Source organism: Lucilia cuprina, chromosome 2 (genome assembly GCF_022045245.1).
Source record: "Lucilia cuprina isolate Lc7/37 chromosome 2, ASM2204524v1, whole genome shotgun sequence".
Taxonomy (NCBI): Eukaryota; Metazoa; Arthropoda; class Insecta; order Diptera; family Calliphoridae; genus Lucilia; species Lucilia cuprina.
This window is the reverse complement of record NC_060950.1, coordinates 33326842-33353545: the sequence shown is the minus strand read 5'-3', so window position 1 is coordinate 33353545 and position 26704 is coordinate 33326842. Positions and strand designations below refer to the sequence as shown.

The following is a 26704-nucleotide window of genomic DNA, read 5'->3' as shown; positions in this document are numbered from 1 at the left end:
AAAATTAACAATATAATAATAAACAAAAAATATAAAAGTATATATGTAATATTTTTTAAACCTAAAATTTATGTTTTAAATATACACAAATTTATAAAAAAAAATAAAAATTAAAAATAATGTTTATAATTCATTAAGTTAATATGTAAATATTTCAAAAAAGTTTAAATATTTTTAATTTTATTTAGCATAAAATGCAGACTGTTGTTGTTGGTTTTTCAGTTTATATTTTGTAAAGTTATTGAATATTTTTAATATCTAAAAATCGTTTTTTGTCAAAATTAGTTTTCATAAAACACAATTTTGTTAATAAAGTTTTTTTATATTTTTGGTTACTTTCTTTTCTCTAATAACATAACAATACGTTTAACTCTTTTTATGTCCTTTTTTTCTTTTAAAGCACAATACGTACTATTGGTAATTTATATCGTTTTATTGTAATAACTATGTGTATAATTTAAATGTGTTTATAATTTTATGTTTATTGTTTATAAAATGTGTGCTTTTGTTGTTTTTTGTAAATGTTATTTTATCAGTTTTAATACAAATTAAATTAGTTATTAAAAAAACTATTTAATATATTCTAATATTTTCCCTTAAATGTTGTTTTGTATTTTCACAAATAAAGCTAAATATATTGTTGTAAGCTCTTTAATGCGTTGCTGAGATCTGATGTTTTGAGGGATTTATGTGGATCATGAATAATGCTCCAATCATTGATATTAATGTGCGATCTAACCAGGTAACAGGATTTGGATAAATAAGACCACCTTCATAGAAACCTAAATGACCACCATGGGCCAATTCGATATAACAAGTCTTGTGACGAGATGCTGAAAAAAGAAAATGAATTTTTATTAGAATTGTTTTATGAATTATGAAATTAATGTAAATAAATTAAAGGTAATTGAATTAAAAATATAAAAAAAACTTCTCGCAGTCGGTAGGATTCGAACCTACGCTCCCAGAGGGAATCTGATTTCTAGTCAGACGCCTTAACCGCTCGGCCACGACTGCTTGTTACATTAGTTCGTCTAAGTTGAAACATGTACAACGAATTTGTTTAAAAAATTCAAACGCGTACAGACAATATCCGGTTTTTGCAAAACAGAGCAGGTTTTTGAGTTAGCAATCAAATGCCAATTAATAATCAGATTAGTAAATCTAAAAATAAATTGATTCTGATGTTAATCACCTTTGACATTTTTATACCCACCATCAAAAAAGATGGGGGGTATATTGTTTTTGTCATTCCGTTTGTAACAGATTGAAATATTCGTCTAAGACCCATAAAAGTATATATATTCTGGGTCCTTATTAGATTCTAAGACGATCTAGCCATGTCCGTCCGTCTGTCCGTCTGTCCGTCTGTCTGTCTGTCTGTTGAAAACACGATAGAGTCCAAAGTAGCTAGCGAGCTGAAATTTTGCACAGTTACTTATAGTTGTCTCAGTTCGTTTGGTATTGAAAATGGGCAATATCGGTCCACGATTTCGCCTAGCCCCCATATAAGGCCCCCCTTAGAAAATGACATTATCACCCATAACTTACTAACAAAAGCATCAATAGCGGTATAATTCGGCACAAACATGTTTTATGGGGACATAAATCTTTTCGTAGAATTTTATAAGGATCGGTCAATAATTGACCCTACCCCCCATATAAAGTCCCCTTCAGAAAATGACTTTATCGCTCACAAATGACTAACAGAAGCATCAATAGCAGTGTAATTCGGAACAAACATGTTTTATGGTGACATAAATCTCTTCGTAGAATTTTATAAGGATCGGTCCATAATTGACCCTACCCCCCATATAAAGTCCCCTTCAGAAAATGACTATCGCCCATAACTGGCTAAGAGAAGCATCAATAGCAATGAAATTCGGCACAAACATGTTCTACGGGAACATAAATCTCTTCGTAGAATTTTATAAGAATCGGTCCATAATTGACCCTACCCCCCATACAAAGTCCCCTTCAGAAAATGACTCTATCGCCCATAACTGCCTAACAGAAGCATCAAGAGAGGTTTTATTTGGCACAAACATGCTTTATGAGGACATAAATCTCTCCGTAGAATTCTATAAGGATCGGTCCATAATTGACCCTAACCCCCATATAAAGTCCCCTTCGGAAAATTACTTTATCGCTCACAACTGACTAACAGAAGCATCAATAGCGGTGTAATTCGGAACAAACATGTTTTATGGTGACATAAATCTCTTCGTAGAATTTTATAAGGATCGGTCCATAATTGACCCTACCCCCCATATAAAGTCCCCTTCAGAAAATGACTTTATCGCCCATAACTGGCTAAGAGAAGCATAAATAGCAGTGAAATTCAGCACAAACATGTTCTACGGGAACATAAATCTCTTCGTAGAATTTTATAAGGATCGGTCCACAATTGACCCAACCCCTCATTCAAAGTCCCCTTCAGAAAATGACTTTATCGCCCATAACTGCCTAACAGAAGCATCAAGAGAGGTTTTATTTGGCACAAACATGCTTTATGAGGACATAAATCTCTCCGTAGAATTCTATAAGGATCTAAAATCATTTTCATAAATTTTATAAGGATGGGTCCATTATTGTCTGACCCCCCAAATAAGGTCCCCTTTAGGCAATGAATTCATCGCTCATTACTACAAAATTCTACATAAACAAGTTTCGTGCGAGCCAAAATCTCCCTATCAATTTTTATAAGGATCGATCCTTATAATCCTTATCTCCCATATTAGGTCGCCTTGACTTTAATGCTCATATCTGCTCATAACATATATATAAAGCAATAAAATTCGGCACAAAAAAGTTTTATAGGAACTAAAATCATTTTCTTGAATTTAATGAGAATGTGTCCATAATTGAACCTGCCAAGGTCCCCTTCTGAAAATGATTTTAAGACTTATTACTGACTCAAAAATGTGAGTACATCAGTAAAATTCTACATAAACATGAATGATTTGATGGTGGGTATATAAGATTCGGCATGGCCGAATATAACACTCTCACTTGTTAAGTATAAAATTATAATTTGCAGTGTTGCCATACAAAACAACATAAAACGTCACAGTTTTAAACATTAATTTAAAAATTAATGAAAACTTAAATTAAAAAACATATTTTGAAGACTATAACACAGGTCAACAAGAAAAACTTTCTCGAATGAGAGCAATGGAAAATGAAAGTAGACCATTAGTAGACTATATTCCCCAAAGGTTTTATAGGCAATTAAAAAATTAGCTTTTTTCAGTACAATTTTCTCTTATGTACCTAATATCAAAAGATTTTGGACATGATCCTGGAGTTTTTAATTTATAGGCATTTAAAGTTTTCCAATTTTATGAAAAATATTCCCATACATGCATGTCAATATAGAAATTCTTCAATTACTTAAGGCCTTAGATACTTAAATTTATTAATGTTTATACTTTATGGGCTTTAATTTCCGTTCTATTTTAATAGTTATTAGTAAATACTCTATTAGAAATGTGCAAATTTTATTTGATTTATCAAAAAATAAAAAATAAATTAATTTGTACGGAAGTAAAATATATATTTACTAAAATTATCGTCTAACTCTGATTTTTTTATATGTTGTTGTTGATATTATAAACAAATTTTAGTGACGGATTAATGAAAGTGGGATATAGTTCTTTTAGAATATCCTTGACTCAAAGACATTTTTTGATTTTATTTTAAAACCATAATATTTTAAATAAAATATTGTCAAACTACAAGACATAGGCATTAATAATTATACTCTAAAATTATTAAACACGGATAGAAATGATAGAATATATAGAATATCAAATTTAATCCTTTTTAGAAAAACTGTCAGAAATATGAACTTTGAACCTCGATAAAATCAAAATCGTAACGAATTTGTAAATTTTTGAGAACTTAAAATTTTTGTATGTAGTATGTGTACAAATTTCATCAAAATCAGAAAAGATCATGCTCAAAATCTTTTGATATTACATAAGAGAAAATTGTACTGAAAAAAGCTAAGTTTTAAATGACTATAAATTGACAATACGAGCTTACTTTTTAAAACCCTTTGGGGAATCGGGTCTATTAATTGTCTAGTTTCATTACTTGTTAGTCTTATTACGGAAAGATTCGAAGACCCAAAATTTGTTGCATATTGTAATTTATACTAATGTTTATTTTCCCACGACAATTGGATCTCCGCTCGGGAACGACCCGCTCGCAAAAGATTGTCAACTCAGCAACAGCTGTATTAACCGGTAGTTTTTTTTCCCAGGAAAGAACATCCAGTTACAGCCAACCTGTTACAACAACAGCAACAACTAATTGAGTATTCAAACACAACTTTCAAGGATTAATTTTAATTTAATTCCTAAACACCTAAAGATTGGCCATTAGACAGGTGTTGAAAATTTCTTCAAAATATTTTAATAGTAGAATTTTAGAATAAATTCTATTATAGTCATATAGAGAGTTAAGTTCTACTACTTCCTCATTGGTTCGGTTTAACTAAGTTCTAGTTCTATCTAATAGCTTAAAATTAAACCGAATGACGCTGTTAAAAACTAGAGGAATATTATTAAATATTCTTTTTTTAGTTCTAGTTCAGTTCTAGTTCAGTTCTAGCTCAGTTCTAGTTCAGTTCTAGTTCAGTTCTAGTTCAGTTCTAGTTCAGTTCTAGTTCAGTTCTAGTTCAGTTCTAGTTCAGTTCTAGTTCAGTTCTAGTTCAGTTCTAGTTCAGTTCTAGTTCAGTTCTAGTTCAGTTCTAGTTCAGTTCTAGTTCAGTTCTAGTTCAGTTCTAGTTCAGTTCTAGTTCAGTTCTAGTTCAGTTCTAGTTCAGTTCTAGTTCAGTTCTAGTTCAGTTCTAGTTCAGTTCTAGTTCAGTTCTAGTTCAGTTCTAGTTCAGTTCTAGTTCACTTTTAGATCAGTTCTAGTTCACTTTTAGATCAGTTCTAGTTCAGTTTTAGTTCAGTTCTATACAAAAAATTTCGTATTTATTTTGTATCCAAAAAGTATCGTTAACATTCGCAGTCGGTAGGATTCGAACCTACGCTCCCAGAGGGAATCTGATTTCTAGTCAGACGCCTTAACCACTCGGCCACGACTGCTCATAGCCGCCGCTGACATAGTAACATGTTCGCGTATTTGAATATTTAGCATCAACAAAAATAATAACCCTCTTATTCATAAGCAGCATTTTATTTTACAAAAGGTTTATAAAACAAAACTTTTTATAGAAATTTGATTTATAAATCGTTTATAAAATAAAAATATGTTTATGAATATGGGATTAAATATTTAAACAAAAACACAACTACATTAATAAATATATCTTATCACTCTTTATCAGTTAACCAACCACACGGGTTGACAACAAACATATGTATTTACATACCGGCAAAATTCTTAATGGGCGGCAATAAATCTTCTGGTACTAAGGGATCGTCTTTGGCATTTATAAATATCATTGGCTTTTCAATTTTATCAAAATAGTGTAAAGAGGAACTCCATCTATAAAGGTCTGTTGTTGTAGGGAAATTATGAACACGTCTTGTATAAGCCTCATCCAGTTCTGGCAGTGTGGCGGCTGCAATAATTTCACGCTCATTTAAGTTATGACGCTGGCGTGTCTCCTCCGACAGGAGTACATGACGATGTTTTAAAATTATATTTTTCATATTTTCAGTCATAATGTACAAATAGAAACGACGGAAATTTTGCCAATTTAATAGCCATTTGGTGCCTCTGAAAATAAATATCACAAAAGAGATTAATTCATGAACAAATATTTAGAATTTACTTTAAATATACTTACTCTTCGGCATTATAGCCCTGACATATCGAAATACCACCAATGATATTTTGTGGTTTCTTCTTGTCACTTTCACCCATATATTTGGTAACCAAATTACCACCCAAACTAAAGCCCACCGCCACAATATGTGTATCCCTATATTTTTCCGTTAGATTCTCAACCATTATGGAATAGTCATCAGTATGACCTTGAAATTTAATGAAATTATTAAATTTAATTGATTTGTGTTTTTTCTCTCTCATTGATAGTTTTTAGATCAATTTTATAATGCAACAATAATAATTGAATTGTATAGAACTACTTACCATATGTGAATATTCTCGATGCAGTGACTTGAACACTATTTAAGGCACCAATATGATTAAGGACTGCACAACGATAGCCATGACATTGTGCATAATGAACAAATGTGCGTATATAAACACTTTCCGAGGAATTGCCAATACCAGGACATATGGCTACGGTGATGTCATCTGAAATAAAGAAAAACACATAAAATGATGTTTTATATTTACATAATAATGCTATATAATTGTTAAAGTTTTGTTTTCTTTTTATATATGTATATATATTTAAGGAAATAGGAAGTTCAAGGTTATAGCTTTCTTTGAACATTGTCATAATAGAAATAAACGAAAAATATATTTTTTGATATGTACATTAGAGGGTGGTTTATTTCTATTAGGGAGAATGACGCTTAACTTTTTAGAAACTATCTAAAACTTCTAATAATTACTAACACATAATCAAAGTCTACTTTATTAAGCAGACTATTTTACTAGAACTTTCCAGAAATAAAATAATACAAAATACCTTATTAATATTGGTTTACACAAAATTAAGTACAACTTCTTTATTATTTCAGTATATACTTTAAAATATTTAAAGTAATAAAATCCATGCCATAATAAAATCCATGCCATAATTTTAAATAATTGTGAATGCAAAAATCGATTTTTTAACAAAAGAAAGAAAAGAGTAAAATATCAGTTCTAGTTCAGTTCCAGTTCAGTTCTAGTTCAGTTCTAGTTCAGTTCTAGTTCAGTTCTAGTTCAGTTCTAGGTCAGTTCTAGTTCAGTTCTAGTTCAGTTCTAGTCCAGTTCTAGTCCAGTTCTAGTTCAGTTCTAGTTCAGTTCTAGTTCAGTTCTAGTTCAGTTCTAGTTCAGTTCTAGTTCAGTTCTAGTTCAGTTCTAGTTCAGTTCTAGTTCAGTTCTAGTTCAGTTCTAGTTCAGTTATATTTTCCATGTTTCCAACACTAAATTAAAAATAATTAAAAAGCGTAGTATCGGTAAAAAAATATTAAAGTTTGAATTATTTATTAAAAAATCGATTAATCATATCAAAAGCAAAAAGGGTGAAACAGAAAGATTTATGTAAGATAAGGAAATTCCCACATACGCAGTTAATATATTTAAAACAAAACTAAAAACAAAACTCACCTTCAAATTCTTTTAGAGGTTGATACAAATCATACGTTAATGTAGAACCATCTTCCAGGGATAAATAAACACGTTCGCCCAACGGCCAAGGACATTTAACGCGTCCCACTATACTATGCAGGACAGTTTGTACATGACCACTAAAACCCCACAAGCGTGTTGGTATGTAGCTGAAATAGAAAATTAAAAAGAAAAACAAATTGATATAAAATTAAAATATTGTGGGAATGTTAAAAACAAAATACACTTGAATCATACATTTTTAATAGTACAACAGTGGTTTCACTCCTAACCCATGCAATGAGTAATAAACAACAAGAACATAAACTGCTAAATAAAGTTAATTTGCGTTTTAAGAACATGTACGTTAAGCTTTACAAATACAACCATGTTGTTGGAAAAACGTCTTTCTATATGACGTCATGTGGTATTGAAATATTTACTATTACATTATTTTTGTATGTATTTCGTGTGCAATCAACAAGTTAAACATCCATTCATACATATTTATACAGTATGTCCGTTCGAAAGTAATTTTCTAAACCTATGAAACTTCATTTGATAATTATTTGGTGTTCGGTACAAACATGTGATTTAAATTTTTAATGGGAAAATATATAAAATGTCATTTGAAAAATGAGTAAACGTTAATCATTGCACAAAAGACACGCAAAATTGTCAACCCTAAAGTTAAGCAATTAAGAATGTATAGACAGACATGGTCGACTTTATGATACTTTACATCAGTGAGTGTGTTACAAATGCTGATTATTTAAAAAAAATTTAAGTTGTTTTCACCTTAATTACGAAATATTTTTATAGTTATGTGAATTATTGACTTTGAAGCCATTTTATGATTTTGATTTAGGGGTATCATTAAAACTTATATTAAACCAATTTGTGCCCACTTCTGTAGATATACAAGTCTAAAGTCCCATTCGAAATAACGGTTATATGTGTGATAGATGAAATAATGACCTCCAGGGGCCAAAAAAGAGTATGCGCTAAATAAATATAGCTTAATCGACGTGAGGACGTCAGTCTGAGCCGATTGGTATACTTTACGGTAGATAATAGGATCAATATTTTTGTGCGTTAAAAACGCATAATACCTTCTCCGCTATAGTGATGTAGGGTATAGAAAATTAACATGTGTGACTTTTGTCTTTAAGTTTATAAAAGTTTTTCCAGACCACCTATAAATTTGACATCTGTTAAGTACTAAAATGATTTGTATAAATTGTATATTATATAGTAAAAAAAATCAATAATTAGTAGGTACTTCCGTTTGATAGAAAGATTGTACAATTTAATATGTATATATGTAGTTAACACTTAGGGCGAGTTTTTCTGATAAAGATAATCTTCATTCTTTGGTTAAACCTAGTTTAATATATGTTTGGTGTTTTTCAGTTATCAGTAAAGTTACTTATCATCTTAGTTTAACTCAGTGTAATTGGCCAATTAAACTCAAGTTATAAGAAAGCACAATTAACAAAAACTTTAAAACATTGATTTCGGAATTTATTTATTAATGTTTTAAATGTTTATTTAACATTTTTCCAAAATTTTCCATTTTACAAAAGTATTGTTTGCAAAAAACAGCTGCTCATTGTTTTTGTTTTTTAATGAAAACTTGGCAATACTAACAAAGTTAACTGAGCTTAAATCTAAAACTGAAAAACACAATCATCGGTTAAAGTCCGCCTAAATTTGTTCCGAGTTTAATCTAACAGCTTTTGATTTAGGGGTATCATTAAAACTTATATTAAACCAATTTGTGCCCACTTCTGTAGATATACAAGTCTAAAGTCCCATTCGAAATAACGGTTATATGTGTGATAGATGAAATAATGACCTCCAGGGGCCAAAAAAGAGTATGCGCTAAATAAATATAGCTTAATCGACGTGAGGACGTCAGTCTGAGCCGATTGGTATACTTTTACGGTAGATAATAGGATCAATATTTTTGTGCGTTAAAAACGCATAATACCTTCTCCGCTATAGTGATGTAGTATGGTATAGAAAATTAACATGTGTGACTTTTGTCTTTAAGTTTATAAAAGTTTTTCCAGACCACCTATAAATTTGACATCTGTTAAGTACTAAAATGATTTGTTTAAATTGTATATTATATAGTAAAAAAAATCAATAATTAGTAGGTACTTCCGTTTGATAGAAAGATTGTACAATTTAATATGTATATATGTAGTTAACACTTTAGGCGAGTTTTTCTGATAAAGATAATCTTCATTCTTTGGTTAAACCTAGTTTAATATATGTTTGGTGTTTTTCAGTTATCAGTAAAGTTACTTATCATCTTAGTTTAACTCAGTGTAATTGGCCAATTAAACTCAAGTTATAAGAAAGCACAATTAACAAAAACTTTAAAACATTGATTTCGGAATTTATTTATTAATGTTTTAAATGTTTATTTAACATTTTTCCAAAATTTTCCATTTTACAAAAGTATTGTTTGCAAAAAACAGCTGCTCATTGTTTTTGTTTTTTAATGAAAACTTGGCAATACTAACAAAGTTAACTGAGCTTAAATCTAAAACTGAAAAACACAATCATCGGTTAAAGTCCGCCTAAATTTGTTCCGAGTTTAATCTAACAGCAAGTTAAGCCTAGTTTAACTGATGAGTAAGAAACCCGCCCTTATTAACTTAGTTTAACTGAGTGTAATTGGCCAATTAAACTCAAGTTATAAGTGAGAAAACACAATTAACAAAGCCAATAAAACAATGATTTCGGAAGAACAAAAACTTAATATTTTAAGTAAATTGCAATTTTCTGAATTGTTTTGTTTTATTTATTAATATTTTAAATGTTTATTAAAACATTTTTCCAAAATTTTCCATTTTACAAAATTATTGTTTGCAAAAAACAGCTGTTCATTGTTTATGTTTTTGAGTGAAAAGTTGGCAATACTAACAAAGTTAACTGAGCTTAAATCTAAAACTGAAAAACACAATCATCGGTTAAAGTCCGCCTAAATTTGTTCCGAGTTTAATCTAACAGCATGTTAAGCCTAGTTTAACTTAGCAGTAAGAAGTATGATTCACAAAATCTGAAGCTTTCATAAGATTCTCTTTATCAAAATTAAGTTCTGGCACTGTAAAGTTTTAGAAAATATAATAAACAAAATAAATAGTAAAATATTAATGAAAAATTTTTCATGCAAAATCCTTGTTCGTATTGATACAATTATTTCACTGCGTCATAGTTTTTGATTGTAGATATGTATAAAAAATTTCGCACTGCTGTATATTACATTCTTGTTAAATAATAGTTTTTTGTTTCATGCTTAAATACACAATGTATAAATAAAACCATTTATAAATTATTCAGTAGTATTTTACTTTTAATTTCTTGTTTTAAATGCATTAATTAAGGTTTGTGTCATTAATCAAGCGAACATTTTGATTAAAATTAGAAATTAATCCCAATTAGTTTGATTAATTGCTTTTAGAAAACGAAATAAAATTAAAAATTTATTTATTTATTAAGTTTTAAAATCAAAATGGAATAGTGCGAATGGTATGAATTTTACATATTTCAAAATTATTCACCCCTTTAACAGAATTCTATTTCGATTATTAAGGAAATGTCGCACAAAGTATATTTTCATAATGAAAACATTTTTTTTACTCTTTAGCTTTTTGAGAATAGTATATAAGTTTATAATAGTAATTTCCGACTTCATAGATCATAATAGATTGGGAAGTCAATTTGGAGACTTTTATATAAGTTGAACTGCTTTACGTAAACACCTGAAAGCCTGGTGAGCTGAACTCGCAGGTGGCAGTTTTGTACATAGTACATGGTTCCGTCTAAGTACATTAATCATTTATTCTATATATTTAACATATTAGCATATTAGCCAATATACTTAATTTCCGAAATACAAAAACATCCTCGTAGATGGCTTGGTTTCTGAGAACACACTCTTAAAACGGTCACTCCTCCTTTTGTCTTTTTCGGCAATCCCAAAATACATATGTTTTTCACCGCGATTTTTTTAATCCACAGCCACCAGATTTAGTCACTTCCGCAGCCACCAGGTGTATAAGTAAGCGGGACAAGACAAAATTGAAATTTTTTCCATATGGGCTATCTGTTCTCGTAGTACCAGATCATGTGGTTCTCTGGTTCTACCCAATATCAAAAATCTTTGATATTGAAAATCAACAAAATTGGTTGATAAATAATGATTTTTCATAAATTTTGAATATATTTCGGCGACAGTACTAATATATAAGAGTTTTTCTATCACAAAATGCAGTCTGCTTAGGGTATTTTTCTAATCGACTATAAAGAACTGAAAATTTTATAAACTTCTTACACATTCAATTCAATCAAAAAATAATATACTTGTTTATTTCTAAAATGTTTCGTTCTATACACATATCACGAAATAGACAAGACAAAGGAAGTAATTTTGTGCTAGCAAAGCAATTTTATTTAATATGATTACAACTATAAAACACAAGTATGTACTACTTCAAAATTTGATTTAATTTCTTGGAAAATATTAACTAAAACGAAAAAATACTTTATTATATTATGAAGAAAAAACTTGGCAACAAAACTAATGTAATATGTATCCTTCAGTTATATACTTATTACATTTTATATTTTATTGAACTCAAGGCAGTACTTTAATCCTTCGCCTCCAGAAAAATCATTTATAGAGAGAAAAAAGGTCAAGGCAAAGAAAAAACATAGCAGAGTTCAATATACATATTACATGATTTCGCATCTAAGAGTCAAGAACACCAGCAACCAAAAACTTGTTACACTATTTGTAGTATTTTATAGAGAAATTTAAATATGTAAGGAAATCTTACAGTAAAATCATAAAAAACAACATATTTTGTATATTTTAAAAAGTATAATTTTCCAATTACATTAACATTAAATGAATATGAATAAAAATGAGTAATATTTCCTTTAGTAAATAAATCTTATGGAGTGTCTACTGTCGATTTTTTTAACATTCATATCCATAGTTACTCTGTGTTTAACACATGAATTATGTGAGTGTCTTTTACAGGATAACTAATGTCATTCATTTGTTTATGGCAAATTTTCATTTGAATACTATTATTATTATTATTATTTAGATGTTAATATATAATAAACACTTTTTAATATGAATTTTCAAAGTATTTATTGTATTAATTAACATATGAAATGACAGAGTGTTTTACAAACAATTTGTAAAATCTTAGAAATTCTTATTTATCATTTAATTATTCAAGAACACATACTTCATTCAATGAAGAGGTTTTGTGAATAGAAAAAATAGAGAATTAGAAAAATGTGTGTAAACTTATAATAGGCAAAGGATGGAAAGACATCTAAGTAATTTAATGTATATTTCAACTGCGATATAAGTCATTGTATAATTTCTACAATATAATTTTACGACTTTGTTATATGTATTTAAAACAAATATCGGAGATGTGTTCAAACCCACAGAAAACCAAGAATCTATATCTTAAAAATGTCGAACAAGAGGCTGAAAAAGAAGTGAGAGTATATTTTAAAAATGATTTATTTTTCAACCATTTTTAATATACATCGTCCTTATGCAAAAAACTCGTATTGTTCAAATTTAAAAAATAGGTATTTTGCGCACAAGATTTTAATTGACAGCCGGCCAGCCAGAAAGTTATTATTTGTCGATCGGTATTCTTTAAGGTAGGACCAATATGTTTGTGCGTTTTACAAACATAAAAGCATAATACTCTCCTTATTATAGTGGTGTAGGGTATAAAAAACAATTACCAGTTATTCAAAGATGCTCAATAGAGCTCAATGGTATGAATCTTTTTACCTTGGTAGAACTCTAAAAGTAGCATTGAACAACATACATTACCTTCCCCTATAGTACACTTTGTAGTGCAAGTCAGAGATAAATACCGGTGTCTATACACTGATACCGATATAAAAAGATCTTTCAGACTACTTGACGAATTTAGTGTTGTTTAAACCTCTTTTTATGCGATTAATTCATTTCGCAAAAAAAACGCATAAAGCCGGAAGTCCACACTACGCGTCTTCGCGTTAAGCATTACGCTCTTTTTATATCTACTTCGCGTTTTCTACAACTTTTATTTATTTTTTTGATTTTTTTATACCCACCATTAGATAGGATAGATTGATTTCGAAATATTGTTCATAGATAGACAAATGTATATTGTGGTTCCTTATTAAATTCTAAGACGATCTAGCCATGTCTGTCTGTCTATTGAAAGCACGATAAAGTTCGAACGAAAAGAGATAAAGTGTTAAAATTTTACAAAAATAACGCTAACGCTCATTACTGAGCGTTATTGTAATAAAGATCGACATTAACGATTTTAATAAAATTTGACATTAATGATTTTAATAAAATTTCTATAAGAAATGTATAAGAATAGGTCAATAATTGGCCCTAACCCTACATATAAGGTATCCTTAAGAAGATGATTGAAATGCTTAGTCCCTTAAAAATACCATTACATCGATGAAATACGATACAGACATGTTTTATATAATTCGAAATTTCGTAACGAAATGTTGTGAGGATCGGTCCATAATTGTCCCTTCCTACCACATTTGGTCCCCTTCAGAAAAATATGATTGGAGCAATGAAGTTCGTCGTAAACAAGTTTAATACGAACATACTGTTTAATGGTGGTAATATATAATATATTTGGCATACTTATTTTCTTGCAATTCTTTTCTCAGATTTTTACATTAATCAAAAGTTAGATATATACATTTTCCAAGACGCCCATGGTGAAATATGTATGCGATGTGTCTATATTCACAATATATATGTATATTTAAAAAATATAACGGAAAAAAGTTTGTGAACCTCTTACATATATTACTCATCCACAGCACAAAATATACTCGTGTTAACAACAAAACTCATATAAAACAACTGGTTTTATAAAATACTACTCTATTATTACTTTTTGGTATACAAAGTCCAAGTCTTAATATTTATTTGCTAATATTTTTGTTAGATAAAAATAAATATTTTAAATAATTTAGTTCTTTGAATTCTAAGTATGTATTCGCATATATGATAAATAAAATGTTTGTTTATAAGAGGAAAATTTCTTTTTTAAATTCGTTCACCAATCAATAATATTTTGTTATCTATACTTTTTTATTTGTATCACAACGAATGATAAGTATTTTAAACAAATAAAATGTCTACGGTAATGGGAATATTATTTGCAAAATGTGTATTATAATAATAATATTACGCCATAATTACGAAAAAGAAAGGCGGCATTAATTTGTATTTTTATTGCCAAAATTATACTATAGGCATTAACTTACATTAATTTAATACTACTTTTTTTAAATACTTTAACTACTTATAAATAATATTTATATACAAAAGTGTAAAAAGACTAGCAGCCAATAAACTAACAGGTGTCGGTTTATTATTTTCATTACTTTAATGAAGGATGGAATAAACTAAAACTATATTGACATTATGATTGAATGTGAGTTTGTGGAAATACCAAAAAAAGCTTTAATTTAATAAAACGCAATAAATATTTTAGTATTTGTAATAATTTACAAGTAATTTTGTAACAAAGAATCTTTAAAGCTATTATACAAGGAAAATAAAAGTTTGTAAATAAATCACGGCAAGATTCTTTATTTAATTTGGTTAAATGCCCTGGCTCTAGATCACAAATTGGACCTATCAAGACTTAAACAGATCGACTGACGGATAGTTTTATTAGGTTCATAACCAATTAAAAGTTTAAAAATATTATTTTTTTAATTTTATATACATAAAGATTTAGAAAACATTTAAAAAAAAATTACAAGAGATATGACAAATCCATAGTACAAATCCCCAGAAACCAGGTGAAGGGTATAAAAATTAAATGTTTCCATAAAAAAACTTATATATAAGTAAATCCCCTATTACATTACCATGAATCACTAATATAAATACTTGTGCAAAAAAATAAATTATTGGTTTAAAATAAATATATAAAAAAGCCACAAAATAATATATATAACAATAATTGTCTTTCGAAATACTCCCACAAGATGAGTTATGAATATATGTATATGTTATTTAAAATTGAACTTAAGGGAAATGTGCAACAACAAAGTCTTCATCTGTAAAGCGAAAATTTGTTGAAATACAATAAATAATAGTTCTTAATTATTTAATAGAATTCTAGAAGCGGAAGAAAAAGAAGTTTTATATTGTACGTTTAATGACATAATATGCATATTTTGAAAATAATTTTTAATTATTAAACCTGTTTAAAAAATGTTTAAACTTGATGCCGCTTGCAATAAATAAACAAAAACTTGTTAATGAATTTCTTCAATTAATATTTTTAGTATAACACAGCCAAAATAAAAACTTTCCTATAATAGATTATATATTATAGGATTAGTAATATTTCTATAGAAGATAGCTCAAGTATATGTTTATTTTTTAACTGATAATAAAGCTGTTTATTTTAAAGTCTGATTATTTAATTTCTTATCAAAAATATCTATCGATTATATTTAAAACATTTTCTAGTGTTAATAATGTTATAGTAGTATTTAAAGGAAACTGTTACTTATATTCTAAAAATATTAACGAGTATACATATAAATACAAAATCTAATAATAATTTTTGATAAATAATTATTTTTATTACAATAAGTTCTTTACATACATTTGTATAAGACTCATTTATAACTTCAACAACTCTTAAAATTAATCTATTACAAATATACGACTTTATCAGAATACTTCTATCGATTAATTAATGTGATACATTAACAATAAGAGCTCTGAATGAGAGGCATTACGATTATAATTTTATTTTATTAAAAAATAATTAGAGGACGTCATAAATGTTTGACCCTAAGTCTTGTCAATATTAAACTAGAAATGGGTAGTTGTTGTAAACTAAGGTGAACAAGTTTTCTTGAATTGTTGTAAAGATTCATACATATTGATCATAAACTGAATTAAAACTAAACTGAATTGGAACTGAACTAGAACTGAACTAGAACTGAACTAGAACTGAACTAGAACTGAACTAGAACTGAACTAGAACTGAACTAGAACTGAACTAGAACTGAACTAGAACTGAACTAGAACTGAACTAGAACTGAACTAGAACTGAACTAGAACTGAACTAGAACTGAACTAGAGCTGAACTAGAACTGAACTAGAACTGAACTAGAGCTGAACTAGAACTGAACTAGAACTGAACTAGAACTGAACTAGAAATGAACTAGAAATAAAATAGATCTGTATAAGTATTAAGGTCACATAAAACCCAAGATCCGGATATAATTATGTATGTAAGTATATATTAAGGTTAAAAGCTATAATTATGTTAAAATGATATTCAGTGATTATAAATATCTTTCTTATATTGCATGAATAATTTAATAATACACAGTACAGTATTTCGATCACACCTCAGCATTTTATTTACACTTTTACTTCTTTTATTTTTTGCAAAATATCTGAACTCATAAATTAAATCAATTTGCTATATACGTTTGGGTATTAAAAATAAGTCAGTCACTTATTAAAATATATATACTTGTTTGTATGATATATCATACATATTTATATTTATGATATAAAGTGTTTGCAAACATACATACAATTTGACCGATATTCATATATATAAAGTTTCTTAAGTCCAATTTTGTTTACCAAATTTAGCTTATTTTAAACAAAGTATTGTTAAACAATTTTAAAGGAATCAGAGTGATATACTCACAAGTTGAAAGTTAAAGACCTCTTGTATATTAATATTTACTCAGTAATAATTTAAATATATGGCCACAATCGGCATTCGAAAATTAATGTAAAACATTTCTTTTTTAAAGTTAACAAGTAACACTTTTCGAAAAATGTTACTACTAAATCAATTATTGTCTTTACTCTATACCAAACATTAATATACCCTACTTTCAAAATAAACGTTTTGTTTAAAATTAATATATTGCGGATATAAAAGAATCTATTTTTTCTACATTTTAGTACATTCACTTAAACTATTTAAAGGAAAAAAATATTTGTTCTCATTCCATTTTCACAATGGTGATAGTTGAGATCGTATTTCACAAAAAGAATACACACATTTCTAGCTTAGTACTTTTGTTCTTCAAGTATTTTATGAGAAAATACAATAAGTTTTAAAACTACTTTGTATATGTAGACCTATGTATGTATATGTAGGTATATACTATTATATTAATATTTTTTACTTGCCGGTACTTTTAATAAGATTTGATTGCTAAATCGTTTTAAATAACGTGAAATATTAAACAATTTTTATTTTTGAAGATCACGTGTTTAGGCAATAAAGAACTGCTTAAAGTTCTTTTTGTATGACAGTAACTATAAAGATATGGAAATCAATTAATATTGTGGTATGATTTTTCATATACACTTAATGCTATTTTTATATTCAATTTATGCTTGAAACTAAATATATGAAAAAAATTAAATATTAGAATTTAACTGATCAAAATATTAGAATTTTATTTTCCAAAAGATAACAATTATCAAAAGTTTTTAAAATAAATAATTTAAATCCTTGCAAAGAAAGGTAGATAGGAGATAACAATTCAAAATTTAATAGGATATTTAATTTAAATATTTTTTTAAGTTTTTTTTTTAAAGCCGTCAAATATGTCGTTATTTGCAAGTGTTTCATTGTAAAATAAATAAACTGCAACACTGTTTTTTTTTGTATTTGCGAATGAGTCATTAGACATACATTTTCAAATAAATGTACATTGTAAACAAAAACTAAACACGCTTTAAACTCATGAACTCCCTCTATTTTTGCATTTAAGTAAATATGTGTGTGCTCATAAAGAATTAGAAAAAATTGTGTATCTATAGAATTTTAAAAATAGCTAAATAACTAAAAAAAATTGATTTGCAAACAAAACATATAATAAGAATTGGGTTTCTTTACCCTACATTTGGAAATTTTAACAATTAAGAAAGTATAGTCGGGCATGACCGACCATATGATACCCTACACCAGTTATGAATATTAAATGTGATTTATATATCATAATAAAGTATGTATTTATCTTCAATATAACTTCGTTTCCGATACATTTAAGTAATTTATTGACGAAAAATTAATTTTCTAAAAAAGTGTTTAAATGGGGGCTAAGCCTAGTTTTGTGAATAGCTATTAGTGTTTATATATGAATTTTGCACCTTTATGTAATTTTTTGAGGGGGACTTTGTTTGGCAGCTAGGGTCAAATGGACCCGATCTTTACAAAATTTGATAAGGCCATCAAGGTTTGTTTAAAAAAGCCCCAGATATGTGCGTTGTCTAAATCTTCTATTAAACATTCTTACAAAAAATTTCATATTTAAAATCATAAAATTGGCCTAAAAATAAACAAGTATAAATTTATAGTCGGACATTACCAACCATATGATACCCTACACCAGTCAGTATGTTTAAATTTTGATTTTTTTTAAATAAAGCATTTAATTTGTTTTATTGTGGAATATTTTTAGTTATTGTTAACAAAAAAAGAGATTTTCTACAAGAGGGCTCATAGGGAAGAAGGGATAAATATGGGCCTATCCTTATAAATTTTGGTAGATGAATTTACGTCTACTTCAAAGTCATTTATGTAGATTTTAATCGTTTAATAAGTAATTATAAGTTAATTTTGACCTTCAAGTCATTTTCTGAAGTGGAGTCTGTATGGGGGCTAGGGTCAAATACGGCCCGATCACAATAAAAATTAGTATTGTCATTTATTGTTCTATAAAACTAATTTTTGCTGATTTTTGTTGACATTATAAAACATTTAACGTACTTATGAGCCTAAAGGCCCGATTCGGGGGGGGTACGGTTGTATGGGGGCTAGGAGAAACAATGGACCGATTTCAACCATTTTCATGAACCAAAAAAAGAGTATGTGCCAAATTTCATCAAATTATTTTGAAAATTGCGACCTGTAGCGTGCGCACAAGGTTTACATGGACACACAGACAGACAGACGGACGGACGGACATAGCTAAATCGACTCAGAAAGAAATTCTGAGGCGATTGGTAAACTTTAAGGTGGGTCTAGGACCAATATTTTTGGGTGTTACAAACTTCAGCACAAACGCATAATACCCTCCCACTATAGTGGTGTAGGGTATAAAAAATATATGAGTGAAAAATATTACGTTTTTTCTCATTTTTGACTATATTGTTCAGAAACTATAGTAAATCGCTAATTAATTGAAAATTATTAGAATTAGGTAAAAATTGTATATTTTCAAAATGTATATACATACATATTGTATTTGGCCATAATTGGCCGTAGCTCCCACTAGAACTTAATGTCGTTTACCAAATATTGGCTTTAAAATTTTTACAAACATTCGACGTCTTTATAAAACGAATTTTAGGCTATTGAATTTTTAAAGTTCAACATGATCAAAATTAACCCTGCAACTTGTTTTGATATCAAAATGTTCAATATCGGTACATGAATTCATATAGATTCCATACAAATAAATGTTCTGTTGAAATGCTGTTTGAAAGAAATCAAATTCTGCTTATGTTAGTTTTAAGTACCCAGAATGCTCCCTATCATAAAGTACTTTTTAGGAAATATATCTTATTCAGAAACGAATTTTGTTGGAAATTAAAATGTTTAAGAATAATTAACTGCTTTATTCATCTAATTATTAAAATAAAATTTTACAATTTTAAATACATACAACTAATGTGTTTGTCCTAATAATTCAAAATTCTCTATTTCGCTAGATTTTAATATTCGTTAGGAATGTTTTGTCAACCTAAACGTGTATGTATAACTTAAAATTTGTTTATAATCATATAAATAAAACAGATAAAAATGTGTAAATGAAATAACATATGAAAATAAAAACTAATGATCCAAAGTTTAGATTCCAAACATATAAAATTACTTGCAATTTGAAAAAATAAAATATACATTTTCCAATCAACTCATGTGTAATGATGAACTTAGATGTATAAAATAATACGCAGTACAATAATAGAATAATGAGAATAGAGTTGAGTTTATTTCTTTCTTGCTATCATAAAAAAATACATTTTAATATGAATAATAAACATTTAAATGAGTTAACATCAATCTGTGGGGAGAAAATAGCGTGATTTTAAAATAAAAAGCTTATTAAATGCGAAAACATAGACAATACAATATGAAATTATAAAACAAAAATATTGACCCTATTAAGAGTTTAAGATAATGGCAATAAGATTGCTTTGAATTTGTACAAAAAACAATAAACCTATGTATGTATGAAGTGGCATGTTGATATTTAAAGAAAAAATAATGAACATGTTATGTATGTCCCTAATATACAAACATACATTTACAAATGTATGAGTGTAGATAGACTGATTGAAATCATTTCAGAATTTATAACTAAATCGTCAGAGTACAAGGTACAGATGAAAAATAAATATTATCAATAGGGAAACTTAAGACAATAGCAAAAAAAAAATGAATAATTAATATAAATCAAATGAAAATAATTACTTATTATACAATAGGCATACACTAAGTTTCAAAAAATACAATATTCAAATTATATTGTCATTAGACATATGCCATAAATACTTATACAATAAACTTTAAATGAAAAAGATAATTTTTTTTATAAATTCAAACATAAATTACATTTAATGTTAAATTAATAAAAACACGTCACTTGTAAATAGGGGAGACAATTTTTTTAAATAAGATTGGTAAAGAACTCTATGAGTTACAATAGTCAAAGTTTGGCATTTTTACAGATATAATTCTTATCGAGGTAACTTTTAACCTGTTTCTTCCCCATAATTTCAATAGTTATTTCAATATTTCGATAAAAATAACATTTGTATTTTACTTTTTTCCCAAATAGGCTTATTTGAGATATAGTTAAATCAGCTAAGCTATATATGTATAAGGATTCGGAATATGCATATACCATCTATACCCTGAGTGCTTTGCTACCTAAAAATCAATATAAAGAAAATACAGACTTTACGATTTTTGAAGATTCTGGCTAGAACAGTTTCCCAGATATACGAATTTTTGTATTTAATTCACATGGTTGGATCCCCCTACAAAAATTCCACCAATTTATTACCCCAATAGTCACATGGATACCAGAGTTCTTAATGCTAAATTTAATGATTCTATCTCTAGCAGTTTCCCAAATACAAGAATTTTTGTGTTTAATTCATATGGGAGGTGTTAATCCTTCTTAATGAGAGTGTTCCCAAATATTCACATGGATGTTAAAGTTCTTCGCACAAAATTTGCTGATTCTAGCTCCAAGTAGGCACCTCGCCTACTTGAATTTCATAAACTAAACGGAGCCTATAGTTCCTTCCAGTCATACTGGAAGCCTCTGTGAAAGTTTCTAGAAAATCGCCGCCCAGCAAAAAATTGGATTATTTTTGCTTCTTTGAACGTAAAATAAACAGCTCACAAAAGGTAAAAAAATCACTTAGTGCTACTTTTGAATTGGTGATAAATGTTATTCATTTAGAAATATGTACTTCGTTTTATTTTTGCTAGGTGGTACACAAAATGAGTGGGTGAAATAGGTGTCAAAACTGTTGTAATTTGTAGCTTATACAGAAACATATTTAAACAATTGTTTGGGATTTGGTTTGCTCCATCTAAGAATTTTTTAATATTTTTTTCTCATATTTAGTACATTAATACACATTGACTAAGCGGTAAAGAAGTATTCCACAGGACATCGTAATGTACATACTTTGTAGTGTTAAAACTATATATATTGTAAAAATACGAACGGCATAACAAACATAAATACAGTGAAACAACTAATTAATTTGCATTTGTAAAATATTCCAAATTTTAAGAAAAAAAATTATCTGAACAATTACTTTTAGAAAAATTAAGCAATATGATTATTTTATTTTTTAAAGAATCAATTATATTTTAATTTTCTATTATAAAAAGTAAAATCGTGATATTAATTAACGAGATTTTTGATAAAATGTGAATTTTTTTATAACAAAATAATCCAAAATAATACGTTCCCACGGCAATCGGTTCTTCGCACCGGAACGACTCGGAGTTCAACAAACAACGACCAAGGATTTTCAACCCAGCCACACCGACTTACACGTGTATGGATAAAAAAAAACAACATTACGGAAACCCTATATATTTGGGGAGTACAGTGTGAATTTTATTTATAATTGTATAATATTGATTCTTATTCAATAAAGCTAACACTAAGTACCATCCTATCTCATAATTTGAATGATTTATTTTATGAATAAAATATAGTAGGCATATTTGGATGTGGATAGTATATGGACTTTGGAGAATATAAGTGAGTATTTCAATGGTTTTTCTTAGATACAACCCACTCCCTTGTGGTAGTTAAAAATTTTGAGAAAGCATTGAGTGTGTTTTTCCTGATAATACCTTAATTTATTTCATCAATTACTTTACTTCATATTTTAAAATGATATTGATAAACATTTCATAATTGTATTTAATTGATTTACACTTGTTCTAAAAACTTAACTAATTTTTACATCGGAATTGACTCATTATTTTTCTTTTAAACATTTTTAACGCAAATAACTTTTCTCTTTCACATAATGAGGATATCATTTATGAAAATTACAATTGAAAAACACTTAATTGGTGTCCTTTTAACAATAAAACAATAAATTCTAAAAAGTAATTAAAAATAATTTGAACAACCAAACGAAATTAACTGAAATTCTAAAAATTAAAAATACTTTATTGTCCTGCAAATTCTGATGAAATCTAATAAAATGGAACAACAAATGCACCATAATTTGTATTAAAATATTTTTACACGGTTTTCCCATTCAACACAATATTTATTTTTAATTTGAAACATAAATTTACTTTTTACTTGTTTATTTATGAACAAACAAGTATGAATTTATAGTCGGACATTGCCGACCATATGATACCCTACACCAGACAGTATGTTAAAATTTTGAATTTTTTTAAATAAAGCATTTAATTCGTTTTATTGTGGAATATTTTTACTTATTGTTGACAAAAAAGAGAGATTCTCTACAAGAGGGCTTATAGGGGAGAAGGGGTAAATATGGGCTTATCCTTATAAATTTTGGTAGATGAATTTACGTCTACTACAAAGTCATTTATGTAGATTTTAATCGTTTTATAAGTAATTATAAGTTAATTTTGACCATCAAGTCATTTTATGAAGGGGAGTCTGTATGGGGGCTAGGGTCAAATGAGGCCCGATCACAATAAAAATTAGTATTGTCAATTATTGTTCTATAAAACTAATTTTTGCTGATTTTCGTTGACATTTTAAAACATTTAACGTACTTATGAGCCTAAAGGCCCGATACGGGAGGTACGGTTTTATGGGGCTAGGAGATATAATGGAACGATTTCAACCATTTTCAATAGCGATCGTCCTTGAACCAAAAAAAAAGAGTATGTACCAAATTTCATCAAATTATCTTGAAAATTGCGACCTGTAGCGTGCGCACAAGGTTTACATGGACACACAGACGGACAGACGGACAGACGGACATAGCTAAATCGACTCAGAAAGTGATTCTGAGGCGATTGGTATACATTAAGGTGGGTCTAGGACCAATATTTTTGGGTGTTACAAACTTCAGCACAAACGCATAATACCCTCCCCACTATAGTGGTGTAGGGTATAAAAACGAAATTCTTTTAAAGAATGGTAGACAAAAAACTTAGTTGATTCATTTTATATGTATAAACTTCTGACAAAGCTAAAGGCTATAAATAAATAAAACTATTTATTTTAAAAGCCGACAAGAATTAATCTATTGCTATTTTTACAGTATAAGTATGTAATAATATTGAATACTTACGGTTCCTTTAAAACTGGAGCAATCTTATATAGACAATCTAAAAACTGTTGATCCAGACACCAAACACTGGGTTTCAATGGTTGGCTGTTGACGTTTAAAATGCGAAATAGAATGCAGAGTATAACCGCTATTGCGGTCAGGAATGCCGTAGACATGGCAGTTAAAGTTTGTACCAACTGTTGGCGTTCGAATGAGATGAATGGAAATTCAGAGGCAAATAATTGTACGAAATTCTGTGGTGATGTCAATAATTGGTCATAGATATAAGAACACTGCAATATGGGATAATAAAGGAACAACATACAGGTGTTGGGATAAGGATTAAAATAAACAAAAAATGAGATGTAAATAAGAATTGTAAAAAAAAGACAAATAAAACAAATTGGAACAAAAAGAGGGACAAAACAAAAATTCGCAATAGGAAACGTTTAGAAACCGGTTAGTAATTTGTGCAAAGTTTTGATGATGAATATTTAAATTTAGTTGTTTCAAATTTGGTTTTTATTCTATCTTTTTTTAGTTAGTTAATTTATTTTTAATTTATTTTTTTTTTTTTCTCTTCAATCTGTTTTTTTTTTTTTTTGCTTCGTTTTTATTACTGATTTTTATTACTTGTTTTCTATTATTTGTTTTGAATTCACTTTGTTTTTTTGCAAATTTGTTTTCACCTACTTTTCTTCTCGTCTGCGTTGGTTTTGTGTATTTTTTGTATGTATGTATCAACTAACTATGATGTATAAAGGCGTTTTTTATTGTACTAGAAACTTCTTGAAGTTGTTAGAAAAACTCTATTTTATTTGTTTAGAATTAGCAATATGTTTTTTAGATTTCTATTTAATTTTGTTTGTTTAGATTTCTATTTAATTTTTTATATACTTAAAAATTTGAAATCCAAAAGTTATAGTTCACTATGTTTTTATATATCTCTTTTTATTTTGACAATTTATACAGTTTTCATTTATTTTGTTTCTTTTCTATGTATATGTAAAAAAATTGTATTTTTGAAAAGGAGAATCACGTCTATATTCGCTTAGTTCTGTTTTGTATCTGATTTTTATTCAAACTCGATGATAATGTTTTGTATTTTTTGTTTTGTTTTGCTATTCGTAGTAGTTCAATGTAGCGATATTTTTTAACACGTAGTGTTGCCACTCAATTGTGTAGGGGAACATCTACTTTGTTTTTCTCTGGTAGCACTTCAAACTAAAAAATGTTTGCTACAAACACGTAGATATGAAAAATTCATTGCTGTTTCACAACCAGAATTTCCTAAGTTTTCAAACAAATGTATTTTAAATGGGACATCAAACAAAAACTGTTTAAAGTTTCAGCGAATTTTTGGGCGAGATGCCAAGGCGAATTCAGGTAAGGTGGTGGCAGTTCTGCAACAACAACATCAAGGCGAATTCAGAAAATATAAATATTACACAATATTGTTTTATATTAAAATTGTGTATATAACGTGATTAACTAAACAAAATCTCTATCGGAACACTTTCCCAGCTGACTTTGGCAGCTGACTTCTACGTTATGGCTTAATATATATATATATATATATATATATATATATTATATATATATATAATATATATATATATATATATATATATATATATATATATATATATATATATATATATATATATATTATATAATATATATTATATATATATATAAATATATATATATATATATATATATATATATATATATATATATATATATATATAATATATATATATATATATATATATATATAATAATATATATTCATTCGTAATACATATGTTAACATTTAATAGAAAAAATATTTTTCTTGAATAACAAATTTGTATACATACCAATTATGCCATTATTTAAATAAAATTATATATGTTTATTTTCAGATTTTTTACATAAATAATTCAAATTATTAACGAAGTTTTTCTCTATTTAACGGACAAAAATGTAAACAATAACAAACTTTGACAGCTAAGTAAACCAGGCGACTTTCGACGAAAGTCGATAACTCGAAAATAATCGAAAAAAGTCGAAAATAGTCGAAAAGTCGAAGTGTCAAAAAGTCGAAAAACGTCAAAAAGTAGAAAAAAGTCGAAAATAGTCAAAAAGTCGAAAATAGTCAAAAAAAAGTCGAAAATAGTCAAAAAAAAGTCGAAAAAAGTTGAAAAGTCGACTATTTATAAAATAAGTCGAAAAGTCGGAAAAAGTCGCAAAGTCGAAAAGTGTCAAAAAGTCGAAAAAAGTCAAAAAAAGTCGAAAAAAGTCAAAAAGTTAAAAAGTCGACTATTTATATAATACATATAGTCGAAAAATCGACTTTTCATATAATGCAAAAAGTCGAAAAGTCGACTTTTAACTAAATGCAAAAAGTCGAAAAGTCGACTTTTCGTTTCAACTATAGAACCATAAAAAGTACCATCGTAAAAACGAAAAAGCACAAAAATCTGTCTTAATAAATTCTTATTTAATAAGGACCCTGTGTTCCGGTTAACCATTATAAAAAATCTGAAAGGTACTATTTGAAGAATAGAAAAGTACCAATTA

The 26704-nt window shown here is 27.8% G+C and overlaps 1 protein-coding gene, 1 long non-coding RNA gene and 2 other non-coding genes across 5 annotated transcripts; 1 reads left to right on the top strand and 3 right to left on the bottom strand.

Annotated features, from left to right (window-relative positions):
• Positions 1 to 632: 632 nt before the first annotated feature.
• On the bottom strand, positions 633 to 25197 carry LOC111691214 (abhydrolase domain-containing protein 2). 2 transcript variants are annotated; one of them, XM_023453869.2, is made up of 7 exons: positions 24833 to 25197; positions 24161 to 24432; positions 7246 to 7415; positions 6112 to 6279; positions 5807 to 5993; positions 5387 to 5736; positions 633 to 833 (listed from the first exon to the last, which is right to left on the bottom strand). In XM_023453869.2, exons 2-7 carry the CDS (start codon positions 24313 to 24315, stop codon positions 652 to 654), a joined length of 1212 nt encoding a protein of 403 aa, XP_023309637.1. In that variant the 5' UTR covers positions 24316 to 24432; positions 24833 to 25197; the 3' UTR covers positions 633 to 651. The 2 variants fall into 2 exon arrangements, with proteins under 2 accessions (XP_023309637.1, XP_023309636.2); XM_023453868.2 differs by lacking the exon at positions 24833 to 25197 and having other exon boundaries at positions 24161 to 24752.
• On the bottom strand, positions 936 to 1017 carry Trnas-aga. The gene has a single exon. It is a non-coding gene; the product is annotated as a tRNA-Ser (tRNA).
• Positions 5018 to 5099, bottom strand: Trnas-aga. The gene has a single exon. It is a non-coding gene; the product is annotated as a tRNA-Ser (tRNA).
• Positions 20682 to 22397, top strand: LOC124420737. The gene is made up of 3 exons (XR_006941345.1): positions 20682 to 21084; positions 21178 to 21755; positions 21840 to 22397. It is a non-coding gene; the product is annotated as an uncharacterized LOC124420737 (long non-coding RNA).
• Positions 25198 to 26704: the final 1507 nt, after the last annotated feature.

What these genes read in the sequence shown, in the direction of transcription:
- LOC111691214 (XM_023453868.2), bottom strand. Translation starts at nt 24,462, where the DNA reads ATGTTGTTCCTTTATTATCCCATATTGCAGTGTTCTTATATCTATGAC. An exon ending in GCTCCAGTTTTAAAGGAACC is followed by an intron (nt 7,416 to 24,160) that starts GTAAGTATTCAA and finishes TTTCTATTTCAG; the next exon opens with CTACATACCAACACGCTTGT. An exon ending in CAGGGCTATAATGCCGAAGA is followed by an intron (nt 5,737 to 5,806) that starts GTAAGTATATTT and finishes ATTTATTTTCAG; the next exon opens with AGGCACCAAATGGCTATTAA.